Source organism: Thunnus albacares, chromosome 21 (genome assembly GCF_914725855.1).
Source record: "Thunnus albacares chromosome 21, fThuAlb1.1, whole genome shotgun sequence".
NCBI lineage: Eukaryota > Metazoa > Chordata > Actinopteri > Scombriformes > Scombridae > Thunnus > Thunnus albacares.
In genome coordinates this window covers 20,295,614-20,311,194 of record NC_058126.1, presented here as the reverse complement: position 1 = coordinate 20,311,194, position 15,581 = coordinate 20,295,614, and the positions used below count along the sequence as shown (strand labels likewise).

The 15,581-nt window shown below is 40.2% G+C and overlaps 1 protein-coding gene across 2 annotated transcripts in view; it reads right to left on the bottom strand.

The window, feature by feature from the left end:
• The window catches only part of LOC122972822, a 68,262-nt gene extending 53,029 nt beyond the window's left edge, over positions 1-15,233 (bottom strand). Inside the window, exons 1-3 of one of the 2 annotated variants that reach the window (XM_044340166.1) lie at positions 14,891-15,233; positions 14,333-14,425; positions 11,928-12,118 (exon numbers count right to left, since the gene is read on the bottom strand). In XM_044340166.1, coding sequence (XP_044196101.1) covers positions 11,928-12,118; positions 14,333-14,394 — 253 coding nt within the window. In that variant the 5' untranslated portion in view covers positions 14,395-14,425; positions 14,891-15,233. The remainder of the gene's footprint in view (positions 1-11,927; positions 12,119-14,332; positions 14,426-14,890) is intronic. The other variant, XM_044340167.1, reaches the window with a different exon arrangement.
• Positions 15,234-15,581: the final 348 nt, after the last annotated feature.

Sequence of the window (15,581 nt, the reverse complement as noted above, 5' to 3'; positions counted from 1 at the left end):
CATTGTTTCAAATGGATCCAGTTTTCTCAAATTCAGTGATCCCACAATAAACAGCCGCAGAACTTTTCCTAAACTCAGGAAGCTGTTTCTGTGCAGAAATGCCCGCATGCCACAACAAATAAAAAAATGACTGTTCCGAGGCTTAATGAGTTATCAAATGGGCTTTCAACATGTGGCTTTGGGCAGTGCTGAATCTGTAAGCCATATTGCATGTTTGCATGGAGATCAACAAAGTCTATTTGTTTGTTGTGTGGGGGGATGAATATAAATTGGCAATGTGAAATTATTTAATCTAAGCCAAAAGGGGTGTAGTTGGGGTTAAGCATGGCTAGAGTGGCGTGCTTATAAAAATAGCTACACTGCAAACCAATAGCAGAAAAAAAATCTTTCAGAGGAACGTGTATTTCAAATCGAACGCGATGATATTACAAACTGTAAAACAACAGCTGGGATTTGTCAGCGTGTTTGTAGCACCACTGCATGCTTAAAGTGCTTCCATAATACAATTATCAACCTGAACTCCAGGCGCTTCGGTGTGCTTGATGCTTTCCTCCTCGTCCCTCCATGCTTGCCCTGCTCAGGCAGAGCGGCGCGCTAGGCGGTAGCTGTGACAGTAATTACACAAGACAGCTTCCAACAATAGTGTTGGGCCAACAAAGGCTTCTGCTCCCTCTGCATGAGTCCTGGCTGTCTATTCACACTCACTCAAACTCAAACACACACTCTACCCGTCTGTTCGCACATACACACTTGCACACAAACACACCTCCCATTGCTGCGCAGCCGCCACTAGCTGTTACAGTTAGCGTCTAGCGGGGCCCCCCTCGGCAGTGATTTGAGTAATTCACTTATGGCCTTTTGTGATCCCAGGGGGCTCTGTTGGCCCCCCCAGGCCAGCAGAGTCCAACTCCACTCAAGCGAGTTCAGTGTCTGTGGCACGAGAGGCCAGGCAGGGACAAAGCCAGTGTCATGCCTTTGATTCAAGCAACTAATGAGTTAGCTGTGAGGATCCTAAATGCATACGGCGGCTTCTCCATTCATGGTTCTCGACACATACAAGAGATTAGCATGGCTGGCCTGTCGCACTAGTTAACGGCTATTGTGTGGCTGATTACTGCAGAGGGGGCAAACACACATGCAAGAGGGTGGGAGAATGAGCCGACATGCAACTAATGCGCAATTTAGCATGGAATCATTGAGCGGGTAATAACTATATGTTAGCCACAACAAAGTTAATATACCAACATTTAAATTGCAAATATGCATGCAACTAATACCAGTTTGACTTTTCTCAACAGCTTGGGGGAATAATGCAATAAATCAGTCATCCCACTTTAAGGAGCTGTTATCCAACCTTTAACAATTTTATTAGTGTAGCTTTGATGAAGTGTTTCACTCTGACATAAAAAAAACTCTTGAGGAAAGATTTATGGGTATGGAAATACATATTTAAATACATTTAAAGGATAGGTTCACAATTGTTCAAGTCTGTCTTGAAACAACAGTCAGGTGCCCATATGAACATTAAAACAGGTTTTTCTTGCTGTAAGCATTCCTCTTGTTCATACCGGTGATTAACATATCCCTTCCTAATGTGCTTTCAATGTAAGTGATGGGGGACAAAATCCACAGCCTTCGTTTTGTGCAGAAATGTATTTAAACGTTTATCTGAAGCTGATATGAGGCATTAGAGGTATTAGCAGGAAGAATGATCATAGCAAGCGAAATGTCTTTCTGACTATTGATATAGATATACTTGAAAAATCGTGAACCTATTCTTTAAAGATGTTTCATTCATTTCATTCAAGTATACATATTAGCGTAGCATGTAAACCTATTTCTGTCTACGCTCATTCACAACAAATGAACAGGGTTTCTGCATGCCAAAATAAAGGAAAGGAATGATAAGATCCTGAGCACTGGCATTAGGTTAGTCATAACACCAGGAACACATTAACATTTACACTGGAAATGTATTAAGCGGCCATACATCTAGCTTTGTATATAGAACTTGTAGCACGGAATTACAGACATCGCATGTGGAGGAAAGAGGAAGGAGAAAAAGCCTGAGCACTGGCATTTAGCCTGATCACGCACTCTTCATGAAGCACATGGAGATGAGAGGTGATTTTCTTTCACAGGGGTCAGTGAAACAAACAGAAGGGCAGAACCCCATAGGGAGGAAAAAGTGAAAAAAGAAGAGAGAGAAATGTTAGTCATGGTCAAAGAAAGAAAGAAAGACAAAAAAAGACAAAGGTAAGAAAAAAGAGAGGAAGAAATGGGGTGACAGGTTTAATCGGTACACCAATTTGAAGATGATAATCATGCATAGGAGCAAATTTGCTCTGCTTCAACGGCACACACGCACAAACAGATTGGGATTTTGCGATCCATTATCTCCCTGGATGCTCTTAATCAATACACATATAAGGGTTTAGTGATGTGTGTTGATCCCCAAAACTCTGTCTGTCAATCGGGATGAAGTTACATCAAATGATCGAATGAATTCTCAAAAGAAAATGTGAGAATGTGACCCGCTGGCTAAAGCTCTGGTTGCTCTGTGCCACGACAGCTAAAATGTCACTTTTGTCCACTTTCAGAAAAATATGTCATTCAGAGCGTCACCTTTTATTACTCTTAAAAAGTCTTATAATGCAACAGCTCGGGGTGAACTGGAGATTTCGTGCCACCAACAGCAGAACAGCGCTGGCCACTCAGCTTACATCTGTCTCCAGGCTTGTTGTGACATATGACATTTAACTGATATGATGGGCTGATGGGTTGAAGTCTTTGCTTCCTTTGGGCTTTGATGCATTGCGTGCTGTAGGAGTCAAATGTGCAATCACCCGGTGCAAGTAAGGCATCAAAAAATCAGCACTGTTTCACTGCTCGCCACGTTGATACTAATTACCAAAGAAGTTTAACTGATTCCCAGTGATTCCTATTAACTGCGATTGGGTCAAAGTACAGGGGCGAATGGAAAGGGCAAAGGGTTTGACCTTCAGTAGGTTTGAGTGTTCACTTCAAAAAAGGTATGGACAGATGTAACAAATGGGTTAATGAGCTGTGCAGCCAAATATAGTCAAAACCTGGAAGCAAGTGACACTAGTGCCACAGGTCAACGAGAACAGGTTGTGGGTGAGATGGCTCAGATTATCCTGATTCTCATGAAATGGTTGTGGTTTGACCAATATGGATGTTTGGAGGTTGATACTATTAACTATAAAACTTGGCAGCCCTGTAAAACCTAGTATATGGCTGGACTGTGTATGAAACACTGGAGGGCTTTTAATTTGTACGTCACCTGGTTACCATCAGACATGAACATCGCAACATTTTTAAGATGTTTGTTTTTATGTAAGTTTAAGTTTATTAATTTGTATAGCACTTTTCATACAGTAGTTGTAACCCAAGAAAAAAATACATTGTGCTAGATTTTGGGTGTAGACTATATGGTGCTGTTGTAGGAAGGGTTGAGTTAAGATTTAGGCTATTTTTTTATATATGTTTTATGTATTATTTCACTTATCCACAACCTGAAAGATAGTTTTAACACAGCAACTATCAAGTCAATCATTAATGCTGAGTGTAAATGACCCCATGTGGAAGACCAGATGTTCAATATATGAATTTATGTTCATAAAGGAATGTTCTAATAAATGCCATGCCATGATGATTTAATCTACAGGGCCTCTCTGGCTTTCATGGTCTCTCACGCAAGATGTTTTATGTTCAGGGCGCCAGGATAGGAGATAAGGTGGTAGCCTTGGATGGGTAACAAAAGCTATCCTCATTATTTTGAATTAGAGTTCACTCTGACCTGGAGTTGCCCACGTTTTCTCCCCTCCCAGGTGGCATGAGCTAAGCTACTCTATAAGAACCATTGTTTTACTGTATGCTTTAAGTTTTTTGGTGTGACTGGATCCATGTATACACTGTGTCAAAGGCTTCTGTGATATCAGATATTTGTTTGTAATAAACCTCATATATTCAAGTAAGAATCAACTGGAGCCTGTGGAGTTTCTTCATCTTTATTCACCATCAAATTGTTGTTAGACAGTTATCGGACTAAGTACAAGTTTTCTCCATCACCTCAATACAGTGTGCTCCGTGTGTAAAGTTTGCATTCATAAATATATTTATTATATTGCTTTTATTTTATTTACCATGAACACGGAAGTGCTTTATTTTGAAAAGACAGTATGTAACATGTGGAAACTGACAGTAAGTTACCCTGGTGACAGTGCACAGATGCTCTCTTCTCATGTAAATGTCACACAACAGTCTCCTTCGGTAGGTAATCGTGGCAATATTCTCGCCTGAAAAAAATTTAGCTTAATAAAGTGACAGATTAACAGATTAACAGCTCTGCAGTGAAAATTACAACAGTTTAACCTCTGCCATTGCTGCTTGCTGTCAGTTGATGCAAAATGCATTCTGGGATACTTAGCTTCAGCCACCTTCGGCTGACAAATGGAGTAACTTCATCACTCAGTCAGTCAGTCAGTGAGTGACTCAGTGACAGACCATCGTGGTTATAGACCTGATGCCACTGTTGCAGTCCAGTCAAAAACAATGTAAAATGTAAAAAGCAGATTTCCATCAACTTCCACTAAATTAATTTGTTGTGACATCTTTGTGTTTTGAACCCAAAAATCCAACAGATGCTTCTTTATTGTAAGAACACAAAGACAGACAACAAGTGCAGGATGTCATAAATCTGTTCAAGTAGTTGTTACCTCTGCCCTCTGTCCAAATATGTAATGTGAATCAATATTTAAACAGATGATCTGAGGTTTGCTGTGATGCACCTGTCTAGGATGTTTCCGTTTGCCCGTGATGTGGTAGGCTCTGAGCCAACACTAAATACATATACTATGCAGCGCAGCGGGTAAAGAAATTAAGCAGCAAACAAAGGATGAGTGTTGAGCTTAGAGTAGTAACGCGCATAATTTACATCTGCATTGGAATAGACGTTAACGGGTCTAAGAGAAAGCAAACAAGCTGCCAATACTATGTCAGCGCATGATTCAGTGTCAACAAGTGTGGGTTAAAGTCTATGATTCACCAGAAATTTAAAGAGCAAAGACATTTTGTCTCAAAAAAAACTAAAAAACTAAAATGAATCGACCACATTTTGACCTTTCTATTACTAAACCTTTCCAGTTCATTTACAGTCCATGCGGCTCGCTGATGTGTCTTGGCCTCTGCCCTGCCAACTTGTCTGCTTTTGGGTTGCGGCGTATAGGGAAGGAAAAAGTCTGGGGTCACTGAGAGTTTAGTAAACAGTCCATATATAATGTGACCCGATACACATGTTCACGCCTGAGCAAAGACTCAATTTAGAAGCTCCTATCACGCACTGCATGCACTTCCCTCTTTGGGAAAATTGAATGGTTTGGCACTTGAATTGACTCCATTTGATACAGATTTGAAACGAAAAGGATTAACCCAAATAGTTTGGAAGAGGGTGCTTACATCCATGAAATTCTCTTAAATTTATAGATGAGAGAATAAGGATCTAGACTGATTGTTTTGTCTTGTTCTCTCCTTCCTCTATTGCATGGTTAGTTACAAAACCGTCTCCTGTCTGCTGGCTGACGTCACAAGTGGCGTATGCCTGGCGTGAGTCTGCGGGATCTGTGGTCTTTCTCTTCCTCTTTAATTATAGCTCACAAAGCATTTAGAGTCAGACAGCACACATACTGAAACTAGCTTGCACACATTTGAAGATCAGCAACGCAGCGGATGCACAGCGCTGATGTAAACAATGTTTGCTGCTGTATATATTTTGTGCGTATAAAAAAAATAGATAGGTACACATTTGTATGTGTCTATGTGTGTGTGTGTGTGTGTTCTCATACCCTGTCAACACCCCTGACTGGACTGACAGCTATGAGGGAAGGTGAGGCTTTAATTGAGGGCTTGCAGACACATACACACACACACACATACACACACACACAAATGTATAAATAAACCTGACTGCGACGTGGATACATTCACACCACAAGCATCTATATTTGTGCATGAGATTTGTTTTGGTGGTAACGTTAAGGGGATGTTATGATATATTGCAATGACACTGATGATTTTCAGAGCAGATCATTTACTCAAAGCGAAAGAGCACAGCACTGAATTCATCTAGATGGTTTTCAGGTTGTTGACGTCTCACGTAGGGGACTATGCAGGTCTTCATGCATTGTGATGAATGATGTGGGTGTGTATAGTTTTTCAAAGACTCAAAGAAAGACTATCAGAGAGAGTTTCTGTGTTGTTTTCACTGTTTCTGTTGCTAGTGGTTAGAGTCCACTTTCCATCAATTCTGTTAAAAATTAGCCTCAATCTGCACAACATGTGTATTAAACACTAAGAATCATCTGCTTGGTAATCATGTTGGTTGTCCCTCTAAAAGTTGATCATGAGCTAAGACTTAAAAATAATGTTTCCTGTCAGACTTGATGAAACCAGAAGTCATAAAAACACACTGTGAGTTCCTCAGCTAAATAAATGAGCAGCTGTTGCAAAGTGTAAGTTATTTTGCAACTGATACATATGAAAATTTGTTTTTTTTTTAGATATTTCGATACATAGACACATGCATGCAATATTCTGCATGGTGCAAGGCAAAAACTCCTTCGACCCAACTGACAGTGGTGATACAGCTGTTACTTGAGTTGAAAAACCACTGTGAAATGAGGAAAATGCAGTTGTCAAAAGCCAAACAAGGAGTGCACAAGTCACATTTACTGGCAGTCCACATGTTAAAGTGGGGTTTGTGAGGTAAGTAATAACTTGAAGTTGGTATAGCTACTCTATCTGCTAATGGGGGCAGTGTCTAAAAAAGTTAAAAAAGTGGAAGAATATTAAAAGAAATATGAATAGAATATATGAACTATACATATAAAACATGCAAAAAGCAGAGAGAGAGTAATATGGTATGAAGGTCCGATTCAACCAGTTCCTGTGACTCAATACTGAGGGTGGAGAAACTTCCACACCGGAAAAGATGAAAGATACATTCCTTTCATGTGATACCAAGAGTGATCATGAGCACAGACAGACATGGATATGGGTAATGAGAAATACATATGGATTAATGTCAGTGCTGCCTATTTTCTCCAAGGGTGTGATGGGGAATCAGATCGCAGTTGCTGCCAGGGTCAAGACCCAAGATGGTGACAGATGATGTCAAAATAAGACTCCGTCGCACCTCACCGAAGAACCACGGCACATATGGTCAAAATAGCCAGCATGGCAAGTCCACAGTTATACACACACTCATGCAGACAAAGCCAAAGTACTGCACATATACATAATGTAGGACCACTTCACACACAAACAAAGCCCTTGAAAAGAACGCAGATTTTTCTGTAGATTTACAGATATACACATCATGCCAGCAAGAGAATCATTACATCTACTGATATCAATCCTATAAAAGTACAACACACTAGTCTTATTTATAGGAAGGCAGGCTGCGCATTAAGGAAGAGGGTCTGTCCTTTATTATGTGGTCTCCAGGTCCACAGCCTTAAATCTCCCATCTGATTCTCATCACAAGGCCTGTTGCCTTCTGGTCTTGTTAGAGCCAGTTTGAATTCATAGTAGCTCATCAGGCATCAACAACAGAGGATAGAGAGAAAAGAAGAGGAAAGAAAAGAAAGGTTGCAGACTCCTCCATAGTTATTTTACAAGAGATCATAATGGCTTTAATGACTCCGAAATAACACAAATTAATTTAAAATGCATCATTCTCTTAAAGATTCACCTTTAATTACCTGATCTCTTCATAAAGTAAAGCCGTAACCTGATTAAATTTTTTAAACAAAGCAAGTTCCAGTTTCCAATAATGAGATAAAAAGCAGTGAAACACAATCGCGCAGAACAGACTGTAAAAAGCACATACACACTGGAGGAGAAATAAAGGCAATCGGGGCAGAAAGACAAAGGAGGAGGGATAGCTAATCCTTAGGGTAAATATTTAACAAGCTCAGCAATTACAGTGAGGGCAGAGACCTAACATGGAAGAGAAGGGAATTACAGCCTGCTGACTGTCAACACACACACACACACACACACACACATGCACATGGACCTACTCACTTGGGCATCTGCCTAAAAATGCTGAAAATATGGATACCCTGACCTAAAATGAAAATTAAACAAAAAACATGGGACAAAAAGAACAGCCTGTAGGCTACAAAATGATGATTTAGATTTTTTTTTTCTTCTTGTTATTATTTTTTAATGGGGATTGGATGCGTTTGGAGGGACTGTGGGGGTGTTGCCCCTCTGGACTTGTGCCCCATTTTCACTGGCTTGGCATGCTTTACCTGTGCCACGGCATACAGAAACATTATTATATGCATTCCCACTACGTCCACTCAACTGGAGATAACCGACTATGGCAGCAAAGTCAATATACACCTTTAACATAAAAAGAAAACTAAGCAGATGTATTCTTAAGTAAAGACTTTTTTTTTTTTTTTGAATTACGACAAATGTAGTCTACAATAAAAGACTGGGGCCATCTATTTAAAAATAAAATTAGTGTCTTTCTTTAAACTCCAAGAAAATGTAAGTTTAACTTTATAATAGATTGAATCCAGCCACTTAGAGAGATAATGTAGTTCTCAGCCTGAGGGACTGCGGTTAATGAAATATAAATTATATTTGTCCATGTCAGGCTCCCTCATGAAAAATGTGGGAAACTAAATATCTGGCACAAGAGCGCCTGTTTCTAACTTTTCTGCTTGAGGAATGTAAAATGGCACACGGAGTCATCTCAGGTCGTTTATCTCCCTGTGCACGTGAACGCACCGCAGTGGAAGTTTATGAAAAAAGATGATTATGGGAAACTAGGGGAAGTGAATCTTTGTCTGATGTTGCTTTTTATTTACACAGATACACACACACACACACACACGCACACACACATACACACACACACACACACAGCCTTGTGGTACATTTGCATATAGCGCATAGGTACACACTGTTCACTGTGCTCCACCCTCGAGCAGTCACGCAACAGACAAAACCAGCAGAATCTCAGGGAGCTTCCAAAACCACCTGCTACACGATTTTTCTTCTTCTCTTCCCCTCCCTTTCTAAACCTCCTTACAAACTGTACATCAGACACCCACAACTCTCTTTTAACAGAGTAAATGAAGTCAATAAATTCATGCTTTAAAAAAGACAAACAGCTCGTGTTTTTTATTGATAGTTTTTAATATCTTGAGTCCAAATCCTGCACCCACATACAATCCCAACTAACTGAACTGTTTTGACTCAGTAGCATTGTTGCTCATATAACTTCACACAGTCCCCCTAGTGGACAAAAAGAACAACTGCATCAGTATAAGTGGAACAATCTTTATTCTTCTTTTATGAAAGTGGTTTATGAAAGCAAATGAAACTTAAGGTCGCAGGTTTCATGGTTTCATTTCATGTTTTCAGTGAATGACTCACTGTACGAAAAAGAAAACAAAAAGAGATGATTACGAATATTGTTCCAAACCACAGGAAGGATGTGGACATGTATTTGTTGCTCATCTTGATTGTATCTGGAAGAGCTCTGGTCACGCCACATGTTTAAATATCAGTGGAAAAACTGCAACTGTGAGTGACAACTGGGATGTGCAGAGAGAAAGCGGGCAGAGATTGCAGATGTATACAGAACCAAAATCCCTCATGTTCCACTCTAATTAATCTCATTAGTTTAGCATCAAATGACAGATAAGCTGGTCACTACTGCCACTGATAACGAGGCATCCAGCAGAGGTGGAGCCAAAACAAACAGCGGCTTTCATATTAAAGCATGTTCAAAGAGTTCAGAGGAGAAGGTGTTAAAATAATTCCAGATAAATGCCACCAAAACACTTCAAAACTTAGTGCAGCTCTGGAAGATGAGCTAAGAGAGAGTCAAGGTTTCTGGAAAACTCTTTGCGCTGCCGGACAATACACAACCACCGCCTCACTTTCAACAGATTCAACACACCTTTCGACACTTTTATCAGCTCCGCACGCATGACCGAACCCTCTTCATTTTCCAACTCTTCCCTTCAGCATCTCTCTTCATCGAGGGCAGCGGTTTTTCTTTACCTCTGCGTGATCCCTTATCCGGGGGGGAGGCAACTTTAATAAGTCCGATTAGCACCTGTACTGCAGCTTTGCGTGATGGCTAAGCTAAACAAGTGATCGTGTGTGTGAGTGTGTGTGTGTGTGTGTGTGTGTGTGTAAAGTTGCATGGTTCCAGCCAACAGGATGCCAGTTGTTGGGTGCAATGCCAAACCGAAGCAGTGGATGGTGGAGATTAAAGATCAGAGAAGAAGAAGGTGACAGAGGAGAAGCACATGTGTTGGAAGAAGAGATGGCTGCGAAATCTGATGTTGCCTGAAACCACAAGGGCCCTGTGTGATTTCAAACTGTCTTTTTCTACATTAGTTATGACACATGTTGAGCTAGTCTTATAAAAATCTATTTTGAAACTGTTTGATGCACCTGTTACATCTCTGCAGCCTTGGTTACTGTTAGCTTGACCTTAAATTCAGCTGCTTTTCAACTGCAGTGACTGCAGAACATTAACAATCCCTTGCCAGGCTCCAAGAAAACAGCTTTCGTTGAGGACTTTCTTTCAGCCCCCAGGACTAGGAAGCCAGTGAGCCTCACAGGACCTCTCCACTGCTTCCTCTCCACTGCCCTCCCTTTCCCCCTCATCCTCCTCCTACTTTATCACATGCATTTTCCCTGGCAGGACAGAGGGAAATTCTTTTTCTTCTTAAAATAAAAAAAAAAGTACAACTCGTCTTTTAGAGCTGTTGCATCCAGCTGCGCCAGTAGCCTCCGTGTTGATACAGCAGCTGCCGAGGCCACCGGCAACAAAATACGTTCTGAAGTGGGCCATGAATATTTGAAGCGGATAGTGGAGCAACACGAGGAGAGGGAGGGAGGCGCTCAGTGGACGGTGGGAAGGTGGGAAAACAAGTGTGGGCTGCAGTATAGCCTTTTAATTACATGTGAGTGAAAGACACAAAGGGATGATTTGGGATTTGGGGTGGATGCTGTCATGTCTCCAGTCCATCACAGACGCCTGCTTCACATATAAATCACTTCACTAACTTAATAAAACTTCTATCAAAAACATAAGCAAGTATACTTTTATGTCATGGAGTCTTACTAACAAGGCCTACAAAAAAAGTTCCAATTTTACAGACATCAAGACTCAAACACACCACCGTAACCTAATAGGTATGTGTTAGCAAACCTTATTTTTCCCTTCTATTATATTTAAGACAAATAGACAGAGGTGCACTACTGACAAATGATAGAGAGAGTTCAGAGAGAAGCAATGCAGATGAATATACTGCACATAATCTCTTTCTGTATCTGCCATTTGAATGTCTTTCACTATCACACACACCAGCCTGAATGTTGGACACATCATTCAGCACAAGAGTTTGACTTATACAGTTTGGGAGTAAACAAGACTTTTTAAGTTTCTCATAAGCAACATTTTTAATGATACTGAATATATTTAGTAAACATATCCATGCCAAAAAATCATAAAATTTAGTGTTTTTCTACTGCTAAAAACTGGATAATAGTACTTCTAGAGCTACTGCTATTACAAATAGTTAATACTACTATTTCTGAAATTACTGGTTTCTATGAATAACATATTTTTGGATGCAGATGTAGCCTCCTATCAAACTTTTCCTTAGAATCAATTAATATATTAACAGGCTTCCATACCCACAATACAATACATTACAATATTACAATAAATATGTAATCCAGTAAGCTGTATCACACCCATATGTCAGCAGTGGATTATCAAACCCTGACCTGCCTTAACCCAGCAACATGCACAGACACACACACACACACACACACAGACACTGCCAATATAATTTTTTTTTTACCTCCATTACCTTGGAAGAAACTCTTGACGCGGAGGTAGGAAACTGCAAGGCGCAGCACAGACAGCTTGTCCAGCTTGGAGATGACATCCGGGGGGAACGGCAGCAGGCTGGCCAGCCGGTCCAGCTCAGCATTCAGCCTGTCCCTGTGCCGCTTGGACGGGTTGGTTTTCTCACTGGAGGAGGACGGCTTCCTGATGATGAGATGGACGGAAAGGGAGAGAGAGATATATGGAGTAGAGCGGGCGTCAGGGTGTGTGTGTATGTGTAGATAGACAATAAGAAGTCATGCATTCAGCTGTAAAATAAGTATCTTTTTAGCTAAATGGCCCCCAACTTAATCGTGTTTTTTTTTTTTATCTCACTGCACACATACTTGACTGCACTGAGAATCACCTCAACAAGCAGTAAGTGACAGCAGCACACAGAAAACCATTAACTGAACTTGTTGGAGCCATGCTATTGTTAAAGGTAAAGTTAGTTTAAATTTGATACACACTACATGACACAAGGTTTATCATAAAGCTTACACTGTCAGCTTGCCGACCCCTGACGGTCTTGGTCTAAAAGATTATTAAGATTGTTATCAATGAACATAATTAATGATATACATTTTCTGAATTCTAAACTGTGGCCGCCCTGCATTAAAACCCCCAAAAACATATCAACTCAGGGGGACAAATGGAACAATACCTGTCTTACAATTCTGTTTATTGTGTGATTATTTGATTTTTTTTTTTGATCAACGCGAAAGAATAGAGCGCCGAATTATAAAGAAAGTATTGAGTTTATTTTTCAAGAATGGCTTCCAAATAGATTCCCGTCAGTTTCGCTCCTCATCATGACGAACAAACTACAGGCTCATGCTTTGTCTGACTCTGGTTTAAGTATGGCATGCACCGCATTTTGCCAACCCAAGTAGAGACACATGACCAAATAAACCACAGTCTGCACAAGTCCCTCTTTCTGTAAACTGTCTTTCCCTTTTCACCCAGCCGTCCCCAATACACCAAACACCACACTTTGTGATCTGTGTTTCCTCCAATGACAACTTTGCTTCTTCGTAATGAAACAAAACAAATGATTTAAGTGTTTTGTCATATCGAGTTTCAGCCCTTACGAAATATCTTCCTCTTCCTGGCGTGTATCTTGCAGGTTTACAGTAAAGCTAAATATCTGTATTTACTAAAATCCACTGTGGCGACTCCTGATATTAGAGGTACTGGACATGCTGCACTCCTTCTCAGCGCCGCGGAGAATGTAAAATGCACCTTAGGCACAGAGTTATTTGTGTATTCTTGTATGGTGTACCGCAGCTTTACCAGCTGAACTTAACATGATCCGTATATGTAATGGTCAGCTCCGATTTCCACAGCTGAGAGTTTCTGTACATCTCCACAGAGGCCGAATACTTTTACATGAATGTTCAGACCACATTTTATTCCCATGACCCGACTAATAATCAATACGCTCCACTAGTTACTATCGAAAAATATACAAATGATGACATTGGAATGTCAGATGTGAAATATACTTTTAATAAACTGTAAAACGCTCTGGATTTATTAAGTAAAATAAAAGTTTGCTTAAGCGATATGTATGAGGCATTCAAGGTGCCAAAACAACATCAATATCCCAGTAATAAACATAGAAGGATCGCTCGATAATTATAAAGCCCTAAAAAGTTATATTTCTGTCCAGTGCACATACGGAATCGATTTCGATGTGGCAAAGATTTCATTTCAGATGCGCAGCAAAGGCAGAGCAAAACATAAAAACTTTATGAATGCCACAGGCCTTGTTTAATTACCACTTCCCTCTTCGAGATCTTATATAACTTACTGATTCACTATTCATGACATCAGCAGACAAGATTGTACAAAAAGAAAGTTGTCCTCAAAAAGTATGGACACTTAAAACACAAGCAAACAAATACACACTGTGACTCCCAAGCCTGCGGGTAAACACATGTACATATATATATATATATTTATATACTGTTACTCCTGTTATTGCTCAGACAATCATTGGGCATCAAGAGGAAGACAAGTCAACATATTCAGCCTGCTTAGTTTCCCCAAATATTACGCTACAGTAAGCAGAGTTTGCCTTGTCAGCTTATTATTTCATCAAAGAACTCCACTATCTCTAATATGTTTGCAACAATAAATATGCAATAACCACCTTAGACTGGTAATTAGGCTTATGTGTGGCATTTATACCGTTATTTTCAAACTCTGATGTGTCTGCCGCTCAATCACTTCCTGTGATTCATATCTTATGAACCAAATAAATCAGTTTGAATTGTACCCTAAACTTTACCAGGCTACCAAAAAAAAAAAAAAAAAGCCCCAAGAAAATGTGCATTCATTTAACAGATGTAGAAATACTGAACAGCGCTTCTTAACTGTTTTTGGATGGGCTTCCTCCTCTTTCTGCCCGCATACATGCAGTCTCCCGGAGGGATCATGATCTTGCACTCCGTGGAGGTAACAGGTGCGCTGCGGATGACAAAGAGTGGACGTTAACTTTACATGTGGCTGAAGAGAGCAACTTAAACACATGTGTAAGAGACAGAGAGAGAGAGAGAAAGAGAGAGAGAGAGCATTTAAACATGCTCAGGCTGGTTGTTACACATTATGTCATTAAAGGTCATTCCTTGGGGTGAAATATGCTGTAAATCCGTGCATCCCTAAAATTAAAGTGAAATAACACCAATTAGACTGTGATTAGAATTAAAACAAAATGACACGTGTGAATGATCAAAATATTACAATTTACAGCACGTGAAAGCTTAATAACATACTAATAATTGCTAAAAGCTACAAATCAAATACACACCAGAGCAGCTTATCTAATAAATAGATAGAAAAGCGTATAAGACATGACGTATCCTTGAAAATAAACAACAAAATAATCACCTCATGCTCTTTCAGAAAAAATAAATAAAAGCAAAAATAACTAACCCAAACGCTCTGTGGCTGTCAGTTAATTCCAGTATTGTGTTGGCTCACAGTCACATTCACTTTAAGTGCAGAAAAGAGATGCGTCTCCCAGGGTGCACCGACTCCGTAATGCCAAATGATAAATCCAAGGGAAATAAAATAAACCGGAGAGGTCCTACAAGAGCTCCCAGCTGATGTTTTCATCAGCTTTTGCACTGCTCGGGGCAGATGTTGGCTGATGCTTTATACCCAATTGAGTCGCCTTCACTTCCTCGCGTTTCAGGTGGCGGATTCCTCTGAATGACATGTCGAGCTCTTCGCACGCAACTCTCTGCCTCACAAACAGCGCTCAAGCGCACACACACACACACACACACACCACACACACATACACAAACACACGCGAGGCTTATGCTGCGTTCAGGTGTTGCCTGCATGTGGGACGTTTGCGTTTTTATATGTTTTTTGTTTAAATGCGTGGCCGTTTTTGCCTTCATGTCTCACAGCATTGAAAACTAGATTATTACACTTTTCTTACTGAGGCTGTCGCTCATTTTTCCACACTTTAATAAACACTTGGAAGCATTGCCGTGTCTACAAGCATATTGTCTTAAATACGTCGCTAAAGCTTGTGTTGGGCTTACACAAAAATTAAAAAATGAAGCACCACTGACAACTTCTACATTAGATATTGTGTTAGTGTGAAATCTGC